The 22,019-nt window shown below is 40.0% G+C and overlaps 1 protein-coding gene across 1 annotated transcript in view; it reads right to left on the minus strand.

Annotated features, from left to right (window-relative positions):
* The window catches only part of LOC150090656 (succinyl-CoA:acetate/propanoyl-CoA:succinate CoA transferase), a 126,046-nt gene extending 106,164 nt beyond the window's left edge, over window positions 1-19,882 (minus strand). Inside the window, exon 1 of the mRNA XM_090372041.1 lies at window positions 19,605-19,882. Within this exon, the coding sequence (XP_090228167.1) occupies window positions 19,605-19,794 (190 nt within the window). The 5' untranslated portion in view covers window positions 19,795-19,882. The remainder of the gene's footprint in view (window positions 1-19,604) is intronic.
* Between the last annotated feature and the right edge of the window lie 2,137 nt (window positions 19,883-22,019).

The following is a 22,019-nucleotide window of genomic DNA, read 5'->3' on the forward strand; positions in this document are numbered from 1 at the left end:
ACAGTTTCTTGGGGTTGGGTCGTTCTCCTGTTAAGTGTCACACGTTGAAGGTGATGGACTGTTCAGTGATGGTGAAGAGGTGACCGCCACTGTTCCATTCGCTGTTAAGATGATCCACAGTTTCTGGTCTTTTGCAGTGGAATTCGAGTAGGAGTCTGCTCTGCAACTTCCTCCGTAGGCTCCACTTCAGATGTTGCGCCGATGTGTCGACAGGTGGCACGTCATCACTGCTTCTTGTGTGCTTCACGTAGAAGCTGTAAATGACGGCCTTGGCCGCAATGAATAGGAAGTTGCAGGTGGTGTGTGCTGTCTGCTCAGAGTGAAGTAGGTACCAGTAGTCCTCCGGAGTGTGGGCGTGGTTGCAGGCAAGCTTTGCTGCATCCAAAGCGTATTTGACGAGTTCCTTGTTCACAGGGCATGCCAGGTATATGTGTTCCAGGGTACCTGGGGTGGCGCAGAAGAGGCAGTAGTTTGAGGAGCGTAACCCGAAGATTTGTAGTTATTTCAGTTAACTCAAAGAGTTTAAATTGCTTCCAAATCGTCGAACCAGCCAATAGAGCCAAGGGGTTGGCAATGTTCGGTTGAAATATTCAGTTGAAATATTCAGTTGAAATATTCAGTTGAAATATTCAGCAAGCTTTGCTGCATCCAAAGCGTATTTGACGAGTTCCTTGTTCACAGGGCATGCCAGGTATATGTGTTCCAGGGTACCTGGGGTGGCGCAGAAGAGGCAGTAGTTTGAGGAGCGTAACCCGAAGATTTGTAGTTATTTCAGTTAACTCAAAGAGTTTAAATTGCTTCCAAATCGTCGAACCAGCCAATAGAGCCAAGGGGTTGGCAATGTTCGGTTGAAATATTCAGTTGTCCCCTATTGGTGGAAGCTGTCTAAGGTCCCCAACTAAAATTCAGGAGACATCTCCAAAGAATGCAGTGGAGTGGAACAGCTATTGCAATCTCCTGTTTACTTGATGAAATGTTCTTGCACCCACCATTGAAATTTCATCAATGATCAGAAGGTACAACTTGGTCAATTTGCAAGCCAAAGTGTTGGCAGTACTAGAAGAGAGCTCAGACAGTATGCTTCCAGCTTAGGAAATTGGCAGAGCAAGGGCTGAGTGGAGAGTTTGCCCACCAATACCAAAGGCAGCTTTACCAGTTGGAGCAGACAGGAGGATTTTCAATTTGTCTGGGTTACTTCCAGCTTTTTTGTTAAAATATATACTGAGGCACTGCTAGATGGCTGTTATTAGGAGACTCTTACCTACTCTGGTGCCACCACTGATGAATAGGTAAATTCGAGGAGTAGAAGGAGAAGCCATCTGAAAGTGATAGAATATGTGCAACAACACATCTCTCTGTCCACTGTTTAATTTTCAACTCTCAAAGAAATTCTTCTTGACTGGGGTGGGAAGGATGTTGTGCCACAGTCTCCACTGGATGTCTGCGTCCGATTTGGAACATTTCGTCCTGTACGGAAGGTTCCACTGAAAGTTTGATGGTGGCTTGTGGTGAGTGGAGAGGGGTGCAGGGATAGCTTGGCAGGTGGATGACTGGAAAATCGTGGTTGCATGGCGAGACATGATTAGCTGATAGACTTTTTTGGAGGGTGCAGGAGACAGAGGTACCGTGTCTTCTGGTGATGTGATGACGAAGGTTGGTGTAAGCGAGGATCCAGTGACATTTCCAATCCCTTTAGTTGTAGTGATGTCTGGAAGAGCTTGTGTGATCGCTGATTTTAGATGTATGTGTTGCTGCTTTGCATTAATGGTTTTAATGGGCAAATCTTCTGATCCTTTCCATTCAAGGCTTGGTGTCAGGAGGTCGCCTATGGTTCTTATTCCTGCCCAGTTCCACGTAGGGAAGAAGAGAATATCATCATTTGCAGGGTCTATTATTCTTTTATTGTAGAAGAGCGGTTCTGAAAGTATTCCGGGAAGGGATGTTCTCTCAAGATTATGGTGAAGGTTTAGCTTTTTCCAGCGGTATAGTGCGTCTTTATAAAACGGCGGTAGTTTGAGTGGTACTGGTGCCATGTCCATTCTCAATATTGTTGAAAGGGATAGTCCTCTAGTGGCTGTGGCTAGTAGTTTATCCGTAGTGTTGGATTGTGCGTATTTTGTTTGCAGCGTCTTAAGAAGAAAGGTGATCCGGAATGCTGTGATTTTGTCGTCTAAAGAGACCAACCCTTGACCCCCGTGAGTAAGTGGTTGGCTAAGTTTGGAGCAGGACATCCAGTTGGTTTTGTTCCAAAGGAAGTTTCGGATAGATGCCTGGATTTGGTGGAGGAAGTCAGCAGGTGGAGTGAGAATTTTGAAGGTGTGCCAGAGAACGCTTGCCGCCATATGATTGACCACAAGCACTCTCCCTCTCAGCGAAGATGTGGCGCACACGCTTCTCCATCTTCCGAGTACTTTGTTGAAACGACTCAGCAATTCGGGCCAGTTCTTCTGAGAGAAAAGGAGGGTATTGCCGAGGGACACAACTAGGTATTTCTGTCCCTCGCTGGACCATGTGCCTTGGATGGGGGAGTCGGTTCTAGTTTTCCAGTTGCCAGCCCACAGGCCGCTGGTCTTACAGTGGTTGAGTTTTGCGCCTGATGCTTGAGCATAAAGATCATGAGCCTTTTGAATGACTTCAAATTCACTCTCGTGTCGTATTGCAATTGTGACGTCATCTGCGTATGCTGAGTAGGTTATATTTAGGTGGGGTTCTGGTAGCAGCGTTCGTCGGGATTGTATACTGGTGGCAATTTTATTAAGGAATGGTTCTATGGCAATTGCATAGAGTTGTCCAGAGAGTGGGCAGCCTTGTTTTATCCCTCTGGAATACGGAAAGTGGCAGGTGAGCTGGTTGTTGAGTTTCAGGCAGAATTTGGCTTCCTTATATAGCAGATGGATTGTTCCGATGATGTAAGGTCCATATCCAAAGGCTTTCAAGGTTTGAAATAGGTAGCTGTGTTCAACGCTGTCGAATGCCTTTTCCTGGTCAAGGCTAATTAGTGCTAGGAATTCTCTTTGGCTGTTTGCAGTGGAGAGGAGGTCTCGGATCAGATGTAGATTGTCGTGAATCGATCTTCCAGGTACAGAATATGTTTGTTGGTGATCGATGATATCAGGGAGAGTGGCTTTTAATCTATTGGCGATGGCTTTGGAAATGATTTTACAGTCCGTGTTCATTAAGGAAATCGGGCGCCAGTTTTGTAGATTGGCGCGATTTCCTTTCTTGGGAATCAGTCGAGCGACAGAGGTGGTGACCGAAGCTGGTAGTCCATGGAACTGAGCTTCTTCAAGCATTTCAAAGAGTAGCATTCCGAGTTGATCCCAAAACGTTTGGAAGAATTCAGAAGTCAGTCCGTCCAGACCTGGTGATTTATTTTTGGAAAGGGCTTTGCATGCTGCTGTTAGTTCTTGTAGGGTGATTTGTTTCTCCATGCTGCAATGGGCCGTATGGGAGATTTTTTTAAGTCCTGAAAGGATTTCCTCCGTTGCCTTTGTAGAGGTTTCTTGAGAACTGTAAATTTCTCTATAAAATCTTGTTACTTCAGAGAAGATTTCCTCTGGGTCTTCAGTGATGTTTCCGTTTTGCAGCTGAATGGCAGTGATGGTGGTTGATTTCTGATGTCTGCTTTCTAATGAGAAAAAGTATTTGGTCGGGGCATCAGATAGATTTATGTGGGTGTATCTTGATCGGAGCAGGGCGCCTTTTGCAGAGTGTTCTAAGTGGGTTTGTATGGCTTGTAGTGTTGACTGGTAGGTCTGACTTTCAGATGGGAGATTTTTCAGCCTTTGCTCAAGTTGATAGAGGTTATTACGCTTTTGTTGACTTTTCTGATGGCTGTAGGTTTGCGAGAATGATTTCAGTTTACTTTTAAATCTAGGCCACCATGTGTTCATGGGCTCCAATCTGTCTTTGGATTGGGCAAGGTTGGATATCAGGTCTTGCAGCTTAGAGATGTATTCCTTGTCTTGAAGAAGGCTATTGTTGAACATCCAATAAGCACCTCTACTTTTGTAGTGATTGGGTGAGAAAGAGAGCTGTAATTTGATAAAGGAGTGATCTGAGATATAAGATGGCAAATGTGTGATGCTTCTGACCAGGGGGATGGTGTGTTTTGGGATGTAGTATCTGTCCAGTCGGGCTTGGTAGGGTAGTCTTGCTGATGCTGTATTTGCTGATCTCCAGGTGTAGGACTTTTCTTCTGGGTGCTGGTGTCTAAATACGTCGACCAATTCATTGTTGTTTATCAAGGCTTGCAGGTTATTGATTAATGTTGTGCGGTGCTCAGTGCATCGTGCTCTGTCCATTTTTGGGTCAAGAGTGCAGTTGAAGTCGCCAGCAAGAATGATATGTTCTTGATCTATGGTAGAGAGGTGGCTTTGTATGAAGTTGGTTATTTGGATAGCGAGTCTGTCCTGCTGTGGCATGTAGATGTTAAAAAGGTGCAGGGTTTCCTTCTGGGGTGTATCCAGGAGGGCGTAAATTGCGTAGCCAGCGATCTCTGCTATCACATTGAGCTTGCAGGCTGACCTTTGATGAAGGCCGATACTCACTCCTGCCCCATGATGTTGTTGTGTTGGAGAATGATGAAATACATATGGCCAATCTGCCCATTTCAAGGATGGCCTTGTGTCTGTTTTAATATTTGTTTCTTGTAGGAAGAGTAGGTCGGCATGATGTCGTTGGACCTGGTGAAGGATCAGCTTATTGCGCGATGCAGAGGAGCATCCTCTTGCATTAAGTGATAGCATGCTAAGAGTCAGCATTATCTGCAGGGATAAAGATAAGGGTTTTGCAAGTTTTGGGGCGGTTAACATCCTGATTGATGATATTGCTGTTCAAGCCCGTTAATCAAGTAGTACAGGCGTTTGGATCTATTCACATCTGCTCTGTCTTTCTTTCCTTTTAGTTTGGAACGCAGACCCGTAAGTTGTGAGATCAGCTCGGGTATGTTAGAGGTGAACTTCAGAGCTGTCACCAGCTTCTGTGGCGAGCCGCGTACTTCCCGTAGAAAGGATCGTAGTTTCTCCACAGTTAAAGGACCTTTAGTGTAGGGAAAATCGGTTTCCTCGTCCTCTGAAGCACTTGAATAGTGAGAATCACAGTTGGTCTCTTCTTCAGTGCCCAGAAATTCGGGTTCTTCTTCATTTGGATCGTCAGTAGTTTGTAGCTGTTTATTTATTTCCATACTCGGTGGTATGATGGACTTACTTGAGATCTGGCCGTTTATCTTCTGTGGTGTTCTGTATTTATTTTCGTCGCCCCTGTTGTTTTTGTTTGCGGTTTGCTCTTTTCCTGCCGCCGTGTGCATTGTCTTCTTCTGTTTTGTGGCTTTGGACGTGGTCTGCCTTGGGGGTTGCTTTTGAGATAAAACTCTTCGGTCTCCTGAAGAGATTGCGTCCTGGTCTTCTGTGGTTTTTGAATTTTCTTTTTCTAAAGAGTTTGTTGTGGGGAGCATCTCAGACTGTTGGACAGTTTCTTCAGCATCCCCATTTTCTCCAACAGTCAGCTCGCTTTGTGCATCTGGCCTGACCCAGGTTGGTGCCGCCTGAATTTCGGTATTACTTTCAGAAGAGTTAGAGATATGCGGGCAGTTTTTCCTGATGTGACCCTCTTCGTGGCAGAAGAAACATTGTGAGGAGATGGAGGTATAGAAGGTGTAAGTTATTCCGTTTAGATCGGTGTTGATGAGTTTTGGGATGTTTGCTGCGTCATTGTTGGCGAAGTGCATAAGTGCTTGCCTGCGGAAGCTTTTTATATGCGAAAATTCCGGTTTCGTGGTTGCTGCAGAGAGTGTGCGTATTTTCCCGGTAACTGATCCGTATTTGGATAAAATCCCTCTCAGAAAGTGATGAGGGATTTCAGGTGGGACGTTTGAAATTGTGACTTTCGTTGGTGCTAAGGCAATTGGCACCGCTTCTAGGTGATGAAGACCGATGTCTACTCCATTTTGCAGGATAGTTTGCGCCCATGAGGGGTGGCTGAAATACACCTGCACAGTTCCCGCCACACGGGATGCGTGGGTAATATTTTTCGGTGGTACTTTCTCCGCGATCGCTGTAAGGTACTGTTCTAAGGGAGTGTTTTCCTTGGTAGCGAAAATTACTATTCCATTTTCCCGGGAAGTAATAGCGGTTGCTTCATTTGTAAGAGCGTTGTTCGACCGCGTATGTACTATTGTTGGTCGCGAGAGAGAGGTTTTTGCTGGCGTCAAGCATAATCCATTAGATACGGTATTAGCATAAGTATTAACAGTTACTGACCTTTTGGACCTTGAAGTATTCACCTGTTGTCGCAGGGTGTGGTTTCCAGTATCTTGGTCACTGCTGGCAGTAGCTGTAGGTTCCGTTGCTGTGGTTGTTTGACCTTCGCTGGCCATAGCTGGAGGCAATAGATGGGGTGGACGGGGAGTGGAATAAGCCGCTATTGGAATGTCCAGCTTTCCATGGCTGAAGTTAATAAATTATTTTCTAACCTAACTGAAAACCCGCTAAATCTACACACACAAAATTATTATTACTCGAAAGCTCTTCCGAAGAGGAATCGAAATATATATATGTTGACTGAGGGTTCTCGCAGACAAACGTTGAAAGGGGCAAAAGGGCGGGAGCTCAAAAGCACGTGTCCGATCGGCCAAAAGCTTCCCACATACACTAAGTTGTAAATAGCTTCCTGTTCAGATATCTCTGAGGAATTCAAGAAGATGTTGGAAACTGTGCACAATGCTTCCTTCACTCCTCTGTTGCCCTTTCTCACTTCCTCGATGGCTGCCCTGAGCAAGCGAGACATTCCACGATCGGTCTAGTTAATGTAGTTTATGACATAGAATGAGCAAGCAAACGGATCCAGAATGTATTGTATATCCATGTTCGCTTGGTGTAGAGAGAGGATTTTCTTGCAGAATGGATTAACCATAACACCCCTGGACTTCTCTGTAGGAATATTTTAGGTTTAGTAAGGGTTATTCTAACTGCAAGGATATATTCATTTAGTAAAAGATTAATGTAATTTAAATACTCATTGAATGTTTTAATATTTGAAGGAATATCCTCCAATTCAATTTTTCCCTAATCGAGACAGATGTTTCTTTTGCTTTTTTGTACAGCAGGTCTAGGGCATTGAGTTCCAGCAAGATTCTAGTGCAATTCATGGGGAAGAAGGGAATCTCAAATTGACACGGTTTATAACATAGAGTGCTTTTTGTATAGCAACTAAAGATTCGCCCAAGCCACTACTGTTACAGGTAATGATTGTGTCTACAAATTCAGTCACTTTTTTAACAGTAGATGGATCACCTGGTTGGAAAACAGGTGCCCCTTCCAACCACAACATAATGTGAGCATGAGGTGAACCCCTGTGCTGAAATTCTATTCTGTAATTGACATGGTTTACGACAAAAGTGCTTTTTGTAGAGCAACTAGAGATTCATCCAAGCCACTACTGTTACAGGTAATGATTGTGTCTACAAATTCAGTCACTTTTTTAACAGTAGATGGATCACCTGGTTGGAAAAAAATTCTATTCTGTAATAGAAGTTACTAATTTTATAAGCCCAAAAGGACCACCAGGGGAATCTCATATCTTTCTAATTTCTTTTAGCCTTGTCTCAAAATAAATTGCACATATGAATGGGTCTGCCGGGATAAGACGTGTCTTTTTTTGGTAAGTAAGTTCAGCTGTTTCATCCAGTGTGATAAAAGTGTTGCCAACAACTTTCTTTAGCAATTTAATAAGCTCAGGCCATCTGGATTCTGTTGCTGATAACATCACAAATAATGTTAGCACTCCAAATTGCCTTACCATGGCCAGGACTTTTTTCTTTTCAGCCGCCCAATGCGAAAGAGAGTTTTTAATTCTGACTAGAACTCTGCAACTCTCGTCATGCTGGACAAGGTTATCGTTGAACCCATAATTCAAAAGATTCTTCTTCTTTATCTTCTCCTTCTTCCCACGTTTATATGGGGTTGGCATTTTCATCCTTAATTCTTTTCCTCCATTTCTCCCTATCCTGGGCTTCCACTCTCTTTTAAATCCTCTGCCACCTTGTCCTTCCATCTCAGCCTAGGTCTTCCCCACTTCCTCTTCCCTATCAGCTCCAACTTTTCACACCTCTTCCCCACATACTCCTCACTTCTTCGTTCCACATGACCAAGCCACCTCAACCTAGATTCCTGCATTTTTTACTCAGCGGCCCCACCTTAACCTCTTATCCTGTCCTTCCTCGTCACATCACACATCCATCTTCTTCTCTTGGGCCCTTGTAATCACCCATGTCTCAGCACCATACATCCATGTGGGTCTAACCACAGTTTTATACAACCTTCCCTTCATTCTGCAATTTACTTTCTTATCACACAGCACCCCACTCATCTTTCTCCAGTTCAACCATCCACATTGCACTCTATGCTGTATTTCTACACTCAATCCGCCATCCCTCTCAACGTTTGATCTCAGATACTTAAATTTTGAAACTGATAGTAGCTTTTCCTCCTGCAGTTTTATAGAACTCTCATCTTCTCCATTCAGTGCCATATATTCTGTCTTTGTTCTACTTATCCTCATGCCTCTCTCTTCCAATGCTTTCCTCCATTCCTTCAATTTCTTCTCTACCTTTCCTTGTGATGGTTGCACAAATAGGGGCTCTGGCAAGAGTTTTTTTCTGCAGTCATGTTGTGATTCTATTTTTCAACGATAACATCCGCTCTTTCTTGAGTGTGGTAAACAAGTAATCGGATCACACTGCCCTTCGATCATTCCTAGTGATTTCGGATGTGACGATGTCCAAATGACTTAATTTTGTCTTAAAGTGGCGCCTTTGACCACAATGGACTTTAATAAATGCCATCTCCTCTAAGTGTTCATCAAAAAGTAGAGTGAGCAGCCTCTTCCCCTCCCCAGGAGGGGAAGAGCCTGCTCACTGTGATAGTGACATCACCACAGTCATCCAGAAGAGTCTCCTGTCCTCCTGGATTAAGAGGTTGTTCATCATCCTCTTCTTGTGCTCCATCTCGGATCTGTGCTTCAAGGTCTTGACAGGTACAAGGTTCCTCTTTGTCAGGCTCACCAACCCAGCTTTCTTCCAGTTAAATACCCAGCCCTTGGAACAGCTCACACGCTGGACTAAGTATTGGGCTGTCTCTCTAACTTTCTCTGGCCTTACTCGTCCCTTACGGCCATGCCTATAGCACATTTTTCACTTCAATTCTACAGTGATGATGTGTGTGTCAGACATGGACCGTGGTAGTGCAGACACCATCGTGTCTAGCTGGACTGGGATGTTGACCACATTACCCACAAGACCATGCTGTATCCCAAACCATCTTTTAAGGGCACAAAAGGTGATATAGTTGTACACGTTGGCACTAATAATATTAAGAGTAGGAGACCGGCAGAATTACTTAACAAGTACAGGTCACTGTTGAACAAAAGCCGAGAATTAGGGTTGAATTTGAAAGTGTCTGCAATTCTGCCCAGACACGATAGGAGGGAGTATATGATGAGAGCCTTGTCGATCAATTCGGCCCTGGAAAGATTGTGCAAGGCTCAAGGGGTAGAATTTTTTTTAGCCTGGACTGTACTTGTTAACAGGAGAGATTGCTTCTACAGGGATGGGATACACTTAAATAGAAAGGGTGCAAGAATATTTGCTGATGGTATCGAGGCAGTGTTAGGTGGGTCGGAAAACTGCTAGCTTGGGGGGAGACAAAGACCAATAGATTGACAGTAGCCACTGGCAGAGGTGAAACAGATTCTTGCACTGCTTCTATTAGAATGAGCAGAAGCCTGGAAAACAAGATGCATGATATTTCAGAGACTGCTGGGAGCCATTGCGGTACAAGTAAACACATGGGTTGTGTTAGGGTAGCTAAGAATAGAAACAGGTGCAGGTATACTTGCGTGTACACCAATGCTAGGAGTTTAGTAAACAAATTTGATGAATTTGAGGTATTGCTCAAAACATCAAAGGCAGATATTGTTGGGATATCAGAGACGTGGTGTCACACAGATATAAGGGATGCAGAACTGGAATTTGGGGAGTACAACGTCTACAGAAAGGATAGACAGGATAGGAAGGGGGGGGAGGGGTTATGCTATTAGTTAAGAAACACATAAAAACCAAGGAAGTGAAGCCAGTCGACATCGCTGGACAGTGCAGTGTTGAGTCAGTTTGGTGTGACATAAGCATTGGGAGACCAAAATTGAGAGTAGGAGTGTGCTATAGGCCTAATGACTCTGATGAGTATAATAAGAAACTGTACAGGGAAATAGTGGGCCAGTAAATCAGAGAGTCTTATAATGGGAAGATTTTAATTTCACAGATATTGACTGGAATTTGGGGGCTGGTCTCTCACACACTAGCAGGCTTTTGTGGATTTATTGCATGATTGTTTTCTACATCAGCATGTTCGGGAGGCAACTAGAGGGAGTAATACTCTTGATTTGATTATTAGCAGTGACTCTTCATGCATTAAGAATCTGCAGATAAATGAACCACTAGGTGGCAGTGATCACAGTGTGCTGAAGTGGGATTTACTCAAAGAGGTAACTACCATTAGGGGTAAAGGGAAGGGTTATTGCTTCCATAAAGGCGACTGCGATGGACTGAGACAGTATTTAAATTCTATACAGTGGGACCAACTGATGATGTTACCAACAGCAAATTCAAAATGGGAAGCATTCAAAGAACTTATCTTGGAAGCTACTAGGCTTTACATACCAACTAAGAAATATTGTTCAAGGTTTAGGCCAAAATGGATGTCAGATAAACTAATGAGGCATATAGCAGAGAAGAAAAATGCATGGGATACTTACAAATTAACACATGACACAGAAGCCTATGATAGATACAAGTTGATATGCAACCAAGTTACAAAGGAGGTTAGGCAGGCGAAGGCAGATTACGAGAAATCCTTGGCAAGGGATGCAAAGAAAAACAGCAAAGAGTTCTTTACTTATGTAAACTCTAGAAGGAAGGGGATGAATCAGATTGGTCCACTTGATATGGATGGGTCAACTGTTGATGATCCTGCTCAGGTAGCTAACAAACTAAATGAATATTTTGCATCGACATTCACACATGAGGAGTTATTCAGCGAGGGGAATGCCAGAGGTGTATTCAACTCTAGCAGTAAGCTACAGAATCTTGAAATAACTGGGAGTAAAGTGGAAGAGAAATTGTTGAAGATAAACACAAGAAAGGCACCCGGGGTGGATGGGATCTATCCAGTTATATTAAAGGAGGCAGCAAAGGAAGTAAGCAAACCCTTAGCCATAATTATGAGAGCTTCCTTGGACTCAGAGAAGGTACCCACAGACTGGAGATGTGCAAATGTGACCCCAATTCACAGAGGAGGATCAAAGGCTGACACAAGTAATTATAGACCTGTGAGCTTAACTTCTGTTCCAGGAAAATTAATGGAGGCACTGGTTAAAGAAGCACTGCAGGATCATTTAGACAAGACTTCAGTTATAGCTCGGACACTGCATGGTTTTGTTAAGGGGAAGTCTTGCCTGACCAATTTGATTGGATACTATGATGCAGTCACAAAAGAATTGGATGCAGGGAATAGCTTTGATATTATATACTTGGATCTTAGAAGGGCTTTTGATACTGTTGCACAGGGAAGACTGCTACAAAAATTGGAGCAGTGTGACATTGGAGGCAAATTGCTGCTATGGATAAAGGGGTGGTTGAGGGGGAGAAGACAGAGAGTGATAATCAATGGACACTGCTCATCGTGGACTAATGTTATTAGTGGAGTCCCTCAGGGCTCAGTGTTGGGTCCATTATTGTTTTCTGTATTTATAAATGATATTGATGATGGTATATCAAGCTTAATGTCCAAGTTTGCAGACGATACAAAGGTTGGCAGGGTTGTCAAGGACACTACTGACACTATGCTGCTGCAACAGGATCTGGAAAGTTTGAGCAGATGGGCTGAGAGGTGGCAAATGAAGTTTAACATTGACAAATGTAAAGTACTACACATGGAAAACAGCAACCCCAGAGCAACGTATCAACTCTGTGGTACTACACTGACAGTGGTAGAGAATGAAAGGGACTTGGGGGTGGTTGTGCAGGCAGATATGAAGTTCTCTGAGCAGTGCAGACGGGCTGCAAGAGTAGCTCATGGAGTATTGTCAATGATATACAGGAATTTTTCCAGCAGGGATAAGGAGGTGATTATTCCCTTGTATAAGGCAATGGTTAGGCCACACCTAGAGTACTGTATACAGGTCTGGAGGCCTCATTTCAAGAAGGATGTAGAGCTGCTGGAACGAGTACAGAGAAGGGCAACAAGATTAGTGAATGGAACAAAGGGGTGCCCTTACGAAGAAAGGCTTAAGTTTTGCAAATTACAGTGTCTGGAGACTAGGCACCAGCGAGGTGATCTGATAGAGGTGTATAAAGCCTTGAATGGTTTGAGCATGCTCAATGCTGATGGGATTCTTCCTCTAGCTCAGAATAATCACCTGAGAGGGCATAAATTCAAATTGAGGAAAGACAGATGTAGGATAGACGTGCGGAAATTTGCCTTTAGCCAGCGGGTGGTTGGTTGGTGGAACAGACTTCCATCCCTTGTGGTGGAGGTTGATAGCCTAAATAAGTTTAAGGCTCAGCTGGACAGGTATTTTGAACGAACAGAGGGATGAAGTGGAAGTGTTTTTTTTTTTTTTTTTTTTTTTTATCTGATGCTGCATAAGCTTGCTTTCTTGCATCAAATGCCTCTGCTAATGCTAATGCTAATTTTCAAGAATACATGCCAGAGAGAAACTAATCTTCTCTCAAGTGGTGTGAGGTCTTTCAGGACAGTGAACTTCAGGGAACACTAGGCCATTACATTGGGCCAGTCACAGGATCTTGCCTTTGAGAATGGAAGCTATACAAGTGTAACAGAATTTTCCCACATCGGTGTTTGGGTCTAAGTGGAAAATTGAGAACAAGTATTCTTCACCCGAAGATGCGTCGCCTATTGTCTTAATAGACATCCTTGAAATATGTGTAATTGATTTAATGTACCCCAACCTCCCACAACAATGGCAAATATGGCAGTGCCCTTCGCTTATATTTTGGCAAAATTTGCATGTGACTTTGTCTCAGTCTGATTCTTTTTTTCATTTTCTGTGCTGCAGAAGTTGAACTTTCTCTAATCTATATGAAGGGTCATTTCAGTGTCCGACAATACTTGTCGGACACCGAACTCTGTTTCTGGAATTTGGAATTTAACATCTGTTTATAAAAGAAAGGGCTAGAGAGAGGAAGAATGTCTGACAATACTTCTCAGACACCGAAGTCCAACAATACTTGTCTGACTTTGGTGTCCCGTGCCTGCCCTGCCAGTTGGTAATCCTGATCTTGACGAGATCGGTGGTGAGCTTCAGTATCGTGGATCTGTCCTTTCCTTAGATACTCCTCATCTTGGCGAGCAATCCTATGGGCCTCAGTGTTGCAGATTTGTTCCAACTCTCAATATTCAATGCTAAGGCACCTACTGCAGTGTGACAGAGAATTAATTCGTCTGGTTTTTAATTCACTTTTAATAGACATCGATGCGCTTTCATTTTTCTTACTTTCTTTCATTCTCTTTCATTTTGAGAGATAGATTAATTCGCCCATGATCGCCTCTTCCTCTCTCTAGCCCTTTCTTTTATAAACAGATGTTAAATTACAGAGTTCCAGAAATCCACCTTAATATAAGTTCCATAATATAAATACAGCCACTCCCCAACTTACATAAGGGTTGTGTTCCACGGAACTTTACATTAGTCAGAATTTCCCTAAATGCTTATGCAGCACTCACAAATTTGATTTAAGCAAAAAAGAAATGTTCGACAAACATGTAAATAGAATTATTTATTCTATTTTTTTTATCTCATACACAGGAAAAATTACAAAAATTTCAAAGTTATAAAATTACAAAAAGAGAGAGGAGACAGGCATAACCATGTGCAAGTTTTACCTTTCGAGCATCGTTGCCAGAATTGACTCTCCAGCTGATAAGCATGCCGCTGCGGAAGTTGAGGGCTATGGAGATTTAGAAGAGGTTTTTTCAACACATCAAAAAATTTATCTGCAGCTGTAGAATCGGCACTGGCGACTTCACTGCATACTTTAATATTTTGGAAACCAGCACAATGCTTAAACCTATTAAACCACCAGTTGCTCCATGAACTCGGCTTGGGGTTCGCCGTACTTATCCTTAATATCTTCATAAATACTTCTTGCTTTTGCTTGAATGGTCATTGGACTCAGCGGCACTTGCTTCTGAATCTGATTTTCCATCCATATTATTATAGCTTTTCCATCTTCGATATAGCACTTGAACGCTGTTTTGTGATCAGTGTTAATCTTAAATTTTTATTCATTTTTTTATGAATTGCATTGATCCTTTAACATGTTCTTTTATATGTGCACTGCCCCTTAAAATTATTCACCGTTGAAGCAGCGAGACCTAATCCCGTGCAATAGATAAACTTTGTCCTGCTTCCTACTTCTTAATCATCTTCATTTCTAAATCAATTTTGTTTTGTTTCCTAGCACTGCCAGCACTTACACTTTCCATTGGGCCCTTTCCCTTCACCATTGTAATAAGTAAATAGGAATGAAGAGAAGATTCTGAAAATTTATTTATGTTTTTTTATATAATTGAAGATTTAAGAGAAGGGAAACTCATTTCACCATAATACCGTAACGTAAAAACCCACAGAATTCCAGTTATTGATATTATAGCAAATACAATAAGATCAAGTTTACTACCTGTTTATAATAGATTGTACTAACAGAAAAGCCCAATAAACTGGAAAGTGCAAATTGTTTTTATTGTTCTATGGTAGTGACCTCCAGAAATATGTTTTAAAAAAAATATTACAAAGGCATTTAAAATTGATTCTTATAACGAAACACATGATAACAATGAAAGTGTAGTGCAATTTCCATTATAAAAATGACCTTTTAAAGAGATAAATAGCTTAGTTTTATAGTGAAAATTTCAACTTCCAAGGTCTCTTGGAACGAATTACCAAAAAAACAATGTGTTATTGGGTTCACATTACAATACTTTCACAATACCTCCATTTATTTCTACAGGATGCAAAATATGTTCCCACGATTTTTTCAAGTTTGCACCGGCCGGCAAAAACTTACGTAAAGTCAAATTTCCGTAAGTCGAGTATTACATAAACCAGGGAGTGGCTGTAATATGTTTATGCAAATGAACAAGCTTCAAATATATATTTTTTTTCTGATCAATTAAAAAAGAACAAAATTTGCTGTATCAATGTTGATAAGAAAGTAATTATGAAATGTTCTGCAGATAACTTTAATTTTTGAACTATCCTAACAAAAGCTATATATGATTTTGGGCTATTCTTTGTAATATTCTTTAAACCAATATGATTCCTTCTATGAAGTAACTAATGTGCCAATAAAACCAAACCAACCAACCAACCAATCTATGAAGTAATTCTGTCAATAGTTTTTGCATCTATAAAGAGTCCATTGTTTTTTGTTGAAAGTCATGCCAATCCTTGCAAGATGCAGACCACAGCAGTCACAAAACAAAGAACTGGAAGTTTATCTTCACAGTCACTAGATGACCTGTAAATAATTTGATCTCAAAAATTGCCAAATCCTGGAGATTTAGCACGTATACTTACAACTGTCCTAGAGAAGGATGGTGGCCAGATTTAAAAAAAAAAAGACGCCTGCCCAATTTAGCAAAGTAACATTGTGAAACTGCATAATGAACATGCAAATTGGAATGTACACTCTCCAGAGTCTCACTTGCAAGTTTCTAAAATAACTTGCACATGATTATCGCTGTTGTTGTTGTTTGGTTTTTAGAAACATTAGCAACTAAAGCTATATTGCTCCGGGGATATGCGGTGGTCATTCCCTGACCTCTCCACATCCTCCATATTTGGTGGTCATGAGCTCGAACCCTGGTCTAATCAAGAAGCATGTGCTACGCACTGCTGCTGCCCACCTGGCTACGGAGGCGCCATGATTATTGCATAAGTTACTTTAGAAACATATGGTGTATATCACAGATAACTCTATGCTTATGCCTACATTGCTGTTTTGCATTACAAATGCATCTATGGAGAACAAAAAGCGAATCACTACACATTATTTTATTATGATTGTTTTCTATAAACTTTTAACTTTAAATATTATTCACATAATATGCCTTACTTATAAAAGTGAATATGGATACAAGAGATTGCAAGTGTTTTAGTTACAACAGTATCCGATTATTTCCTACTGTGTGGTCAACTTTCAGAACATCTAATATGAGAAATGCACGAGTAAAATAAAATTTGCATATAAATTCTAAGCAAAATAGCACTATTGGAAAAAACAGGACTATCAAGCATCCCTTTTCACAATTCACTCAAAAACTGCATGTCTAGTAACCCAATCCTAGAGCAGTGTCTCAACTTCTTTTGTAATGTGACCTACCCAAACTATAAGAATAAAAATTGTGCAACCTCTATATAATGGCAAAAAAAAAAAAAAAAAAAAAAAAAAAAAAAGAGAGAGACCTACAGTACACTATTTTAGTTTTATTTACAGACAGGGGAATTCACCATTTTGGCTTCTCAATTTTTCATATACAAAGTAAAAAAAAAAAAAAAAAAATGCAATTATCCATTAATATATATTATATACTAAGGCGCATTTAGGGCTAGAGCCTCAAACTGCAAACAAATTTAGACTATGTATATAAAGTGCTTAGCATCATAATACACAGCCATTTCTGAATAAACAGAAAATTTGTTTGTAATTTGTAAACAGATGCTAAGCACTTTATATACATAGTCTAAATTTGTTCGCAGCTTGAGGCTCTAGCCCTAAATGCGCCTTAGTCTAAATACATCATACACCATCAGGCATCTCTCATACTGTGGAGTTATACTTCATAACTGTTTTTGCCATCATTGCATCACTTGGGTACCTACCCACTCACTGACGAAGGGCCAGATAGCCCTGAAACAGTGCTGTCTGGGTGGTGGTACCTATCTGAGAATAAGTAACACTAGTCTTCTCCTTAGGTGAAGCGTTACTTATTCGAAGTAGTGCAATATCATGGCAACTCGTTGTGAAGGCATTCACAATATGAGATATAACCTAAAACGATGCCACCTTAAAAATTTTCTGTTTATTCAGAAATGGCTGTGTATTATGATGCTAAGCACTTTATATACATAGTATATATTATATACTTAATGCATTCCTTATAGCTTTATCAAAAATTTTATGATTAACTCAGATTTTTCTATGACAAGCTGAGCAATACAGATCCATGAATATTTGTTCTGAGCATATTCCAACTGTATATCCTAATTTCATTTGAGCAACTATATATCACACTTAATAAGTTGTCAACATTTTGAAACCACTTCATCTTATGTCTTTTATTTCATAAAATAATAAATTTAAAAATACCAGTGTTCTTTTATGACGATCCATTATTTTTTATATAAGATTGTTTAGATTATCTCATATATTTTCTGGGGCAGGAGTTGACAAAATATGGTGCTTGTGCCAAAGATGGTATACAAAACAATTTGTATACAATCTCCATATGGCCAATACCATCTGTACTGGGCATATAAAATTATATGCAAACAAGACTCAAATCTCCACTCACTATAGCACCATATCAGTGCAACACTACTTGAAACAGGGTTTTTCAAATGGTGGCCAATGGGGAATCTGCTAGTTGCCCACCCTTTTTTATATCTGATAATTTAAGTTTGTTTCATTCTCAATAAAAATGCAACTGCAGCTAGGACGATAAGACAAGTATTCCACATGCTGCTTGAAAAACTGCAGACATCATTCATGCTTGATTAATTCGAGAACAATTTATGTTATATAGGGTTTCTAAACAGTTTGTGGTGGGGAGGGGGTACTGTTGTTGTAGTAGTAGCGGTAGTAATAACAAATGATGCAAGAAGAAGCAAGTTTATATAGCATCAGCCAAGAGAAAAAAAAAAAAACACACTACACAGTTCACCCATTTGTTCCCTCCCCCCCCCCCAGAATTTGTCTAGTTCTTCCTTGAATTTATCCGATCCATCCACTTCCACAACCAACAGATGTGGAAGTGCCAGTTCCAACAATCAACCACACGCTGGCTGAAATCAAATTTCCGCACATCTATCCTGCAATATATTCAAATTGAGGAAAGCCAGTTACAGAACAGATGTGCAGAAATTTGCCTTTAGCCAGCAAGTAGTTAATTGCTGGAACAAACTTCCATCCGTCATCGCAGAAGTTGATAGCTTAAATAAATTCAAGCAAAAATCGGACAAACTTTTGGAGCGAATGGGAAGGGGGTTTCTTTGGCTGGTTCTGTATAAGCTTGCTTTCTTGCATCTTATGCTACTATTAATGCTAATGCTTCTACTTCTAATCTACTTCTTTGCATGCATAATAAAACAATGTGTAATATCAAACAGTAAGACCAACATTAATACTTTTTAATACCTACTTGCATTATATTAGAAATGAATAGAAACATTGATTTGCCAAAAATATAAATAAATAAATAAATAATAATACTAACTGATAAAAAAACACACTGAATAGTCTACATGTATTTATTTTAAATATACCTTCTGCTATAAATATATATATATTTTTTTAATATAAAACAATTTTTTTTTTTTAGTTTTTTAGTAAAAACTATTTTACTAAAAATAAAGATGCTTACACATTAAATTGCAATACTCAATACCAAAATGTAAAGACAAAATGCAACAGAGAAATTTGTGCACTGAATAAGATATAATATGGCAATTTTTTTTTTAAACAAAAGTTAATACTAATTACAAAACTAATACTAATTGTTTTATATATTGAGGTACCTATCAAAGTGTAAAGATGGTACTCAGAATTATTTTTGTAATTAATTTTAAATTAAGTTTAAAAATTTATCTTATCCTAGCTTATTCAGTTCTCATTGATTTCTATATTGCACGTTATTGTTTAACATTTCAATTCTGAGTATTACTCAGCATTGAAATGTTGAGTTACTATCCAATATCAACTATCATTTTTATGCTATAAACTGATGGTAGTTGATGAATTTCAGTGCATGAAGAAATGGGTCATTACTCTGGAAGGAATTAAATCAGGGAACTATTCTTGGTGACTGTTGTCAGAGTTTTTTTTATGCAATACGGATAGATGCAATAGAACCAGAGTACGTGTACCAGCGGCATGGGTTGGTGATATCGTGGAATTATCATCTTGGATGGAAGTGAGAGATAAAAAAAAAAAAAAAAATCACGGTTGGAAAACGTAGGCCTATGCCAATGAAGTGCTAAACTTCATACTAAAACTATTCGACTGTACAAACAGTATGTCCTCCTCGCACACGTTGGAGTACACTACTTTTTTTTTCTTATCAACTAACTTATTCTAAACGAAATATTTTCTTTTACCATTCACAGAACTGCACATGAACACTTTCTCAATGTCTTAAGATAGTTTGTATAATTAGAAAAAAAAAACAAAAAAAACAGGCAATGCAGAAATTACAGATTACAAAAAGGATTATATAACTATGAAAACCAGTTACACTTGTGTTACTTGCCTGATTTTATGATGCTCACAGCTTCTTCTGCTGATGCCCATTTCGGTTTTTTATCAAATGGTTGAAAAGGTTCTCTAAGAGGGGCACAACATTTTCTAGTCGACTGTTTATAAATTGCTTGTTGATGTTGATTAACAGAACGAAACAGCTGGGAAATTGAAGACACAGAAACACCACGGCAAGCTGCCATCTTTCTTTTCTGTTCACACCTGCCCTACAATTCAGCACTTGCACAACTAACCGGCAAGGCTGTTCACCCAATGCACTTCACATTCTATTCTCGCTGTTCATTATTTTGCGGAGTACATGTATATCTAAAAATAAAGATCTAAATAAGGACGTTTATACATTAACACATCCTTTTTCTCTTTCATTCTTTTTTGATATGTTATTTTCAAAGATTTATAAAAAATAAAGAAAAATAACTAATAAACAGTTTATAACGAAATGACAAAAATAAGAAAGAGCAAACGAAGAAGTTCGTTAAAAAAATATATACGTAACAGTATATATTGAAAATTTCTGAAATAGCAGTGGCACAGGGAAGATTTCTCAGATATATTCGGTAATACGGATAGTGCCCTAAGCAGTGCAGATCCCACATTGCGGGATCTGCGCTAGATAGGGCATTCTTTGTTCTTTAAGATGAGCCCGCATCTAGTGGAAGTTGGGGGGGGGGATTGGATGATTCACACAAAAGGAAGGCACCCCAGTTTTAAGGACACACTCCGAATTTTCTCTAAGCCAAAATACCGAAGGATTAAATTGTTTATCCACACTAACTAAAATATTAACACAATACACACTACGTGGGATAAACATACAGTTTAATGTATTGATGTTTCAAGAGTTATAACATGGCTGAATTGGAAAATTTTACAAGGCAGTGCGTTCGTTGGTAATTTATTTAGGGAAATAGCCTTAGGTTGCGAAAAAGATAACTAACTTTTAGGTTTGTGCTATAGCATCATTTTGCATCTGCATTCACACTTATTAAGGGAAGAATTATTAAGGGAAGAAAATGTCAGAAGTGTATCAAACTGCAAGAGGGTGCTTAATGATTTTGTAATAGCTGAGAGCAAAGTGGAGGAGAAATTGTTGAAGTTAAGCATCAGAAAAGCACCTGGGGTGGATGGGATCCATCCAATTATATTAAAGGAGGCGATAAAGGAAATAAGCAAATCCTTGGACTCAGAGGAAATCCCCACGGACTGGAGATATGCAAATGTATCCCCAATTCACAAAGTGGGGATCTAAAGGTGACACAAGTAATAACAGAACAGTTAGTTTAACTTTTGTTCCGGGAAATGTAATCGAGTCACTGGTTAAAGATGTGTTGCAGGCTCATCTAGACAAGACTGCAGTAATAATTCAGACACAGCGTGGGTTTGTTAAGGAAAAATCTTGTTTGACAAATTTGATTGGATACTATGATGTGGTCACAAAGGAACTGGATGCAAAAAATAATTTTGATATCATACGCTTGGATTTCAGGAAAGCTTTTGATACTGTTGCCAGAACCAATGATGGGAAGGGGGGAGGTGCAGTGAGCACGTCGTATCGGGCCCGGGGTCCAAAAGGGGGCCCGTGAGCCAAAGTATTAACTGTAACCTGTATTACACGTTATTGCAACAGTTCATAACTTATCTATAGAACTTTTGTGGCCTAATGATGATAACTATGATCACAAGCTTGGGTAAACCTATTCAAAAGATCAGGCATCACATATTGTATGTTCTGATAAGCCAGTAATTTTTATTCTACAAAGAAACTTAAGTAGGTAATTTGTACGTGAATCATGAAAAGGTAAAGTGTATATAAATATACAATATTAAAAATCGGAATGGCTTTTATCGTTGGCTGGTGGATGTTGACATTGCTTGAACTTATCTGTAGTGACATTTTCCCCGGGGGCTCCATCTGGTGAGTATGGGCTTGGCACGCCCAGAGTCCTGACCTCGATATCATCATTCTTCTCCTTCTTGGTGATTCCTTTCTGCCTCTCTCTCTCTCTCTCTCTCTCTCTCAGGGTAACTCGGGAATTTTTTTTTTTTTTTTTTTGGTGATGCAGCATAAGCCTCTGGCTTCCTTGCACCATATGGCTAATAATAATAATAATAATAAATAATTATAAATTATAAATAATAAATAAATAATAATAATAGCAAGACGCACGTACCCCACCAGGGAAAATTAGTTGGCCGAAACTACCAGCTGCTGACTGGTAAAGAGATCGAAGCTATGACAGAATGAGAAACCTACAAATACCTAGGGATGATGCAGGCTCAGCAGTAAGAGCACAAGTAAATCAAGAAGTGCCTAACCGAATAATATCATCAGAGACTCAGAAGCTTGCTGAAAGCAAAATTGAACGAATTGAACACAGTTAAAGCCATAAACACCTATGCAGCTCCA

This window comes from Mastigoproctus giganteus, chromosome 1 (assembly GCF_048544385.1).
Source record: "Mastigoproctus giganteus isolate SK-2022 chromosome 1, ASM4854438v1, whole genome shotgun sequence".
NCBI lineage: Eukaryota > Metazoa > Arthropoda > Arachnida > Uropygi > Thelyphonidae > Mastigoproctus > Mastigoproctus giganteus.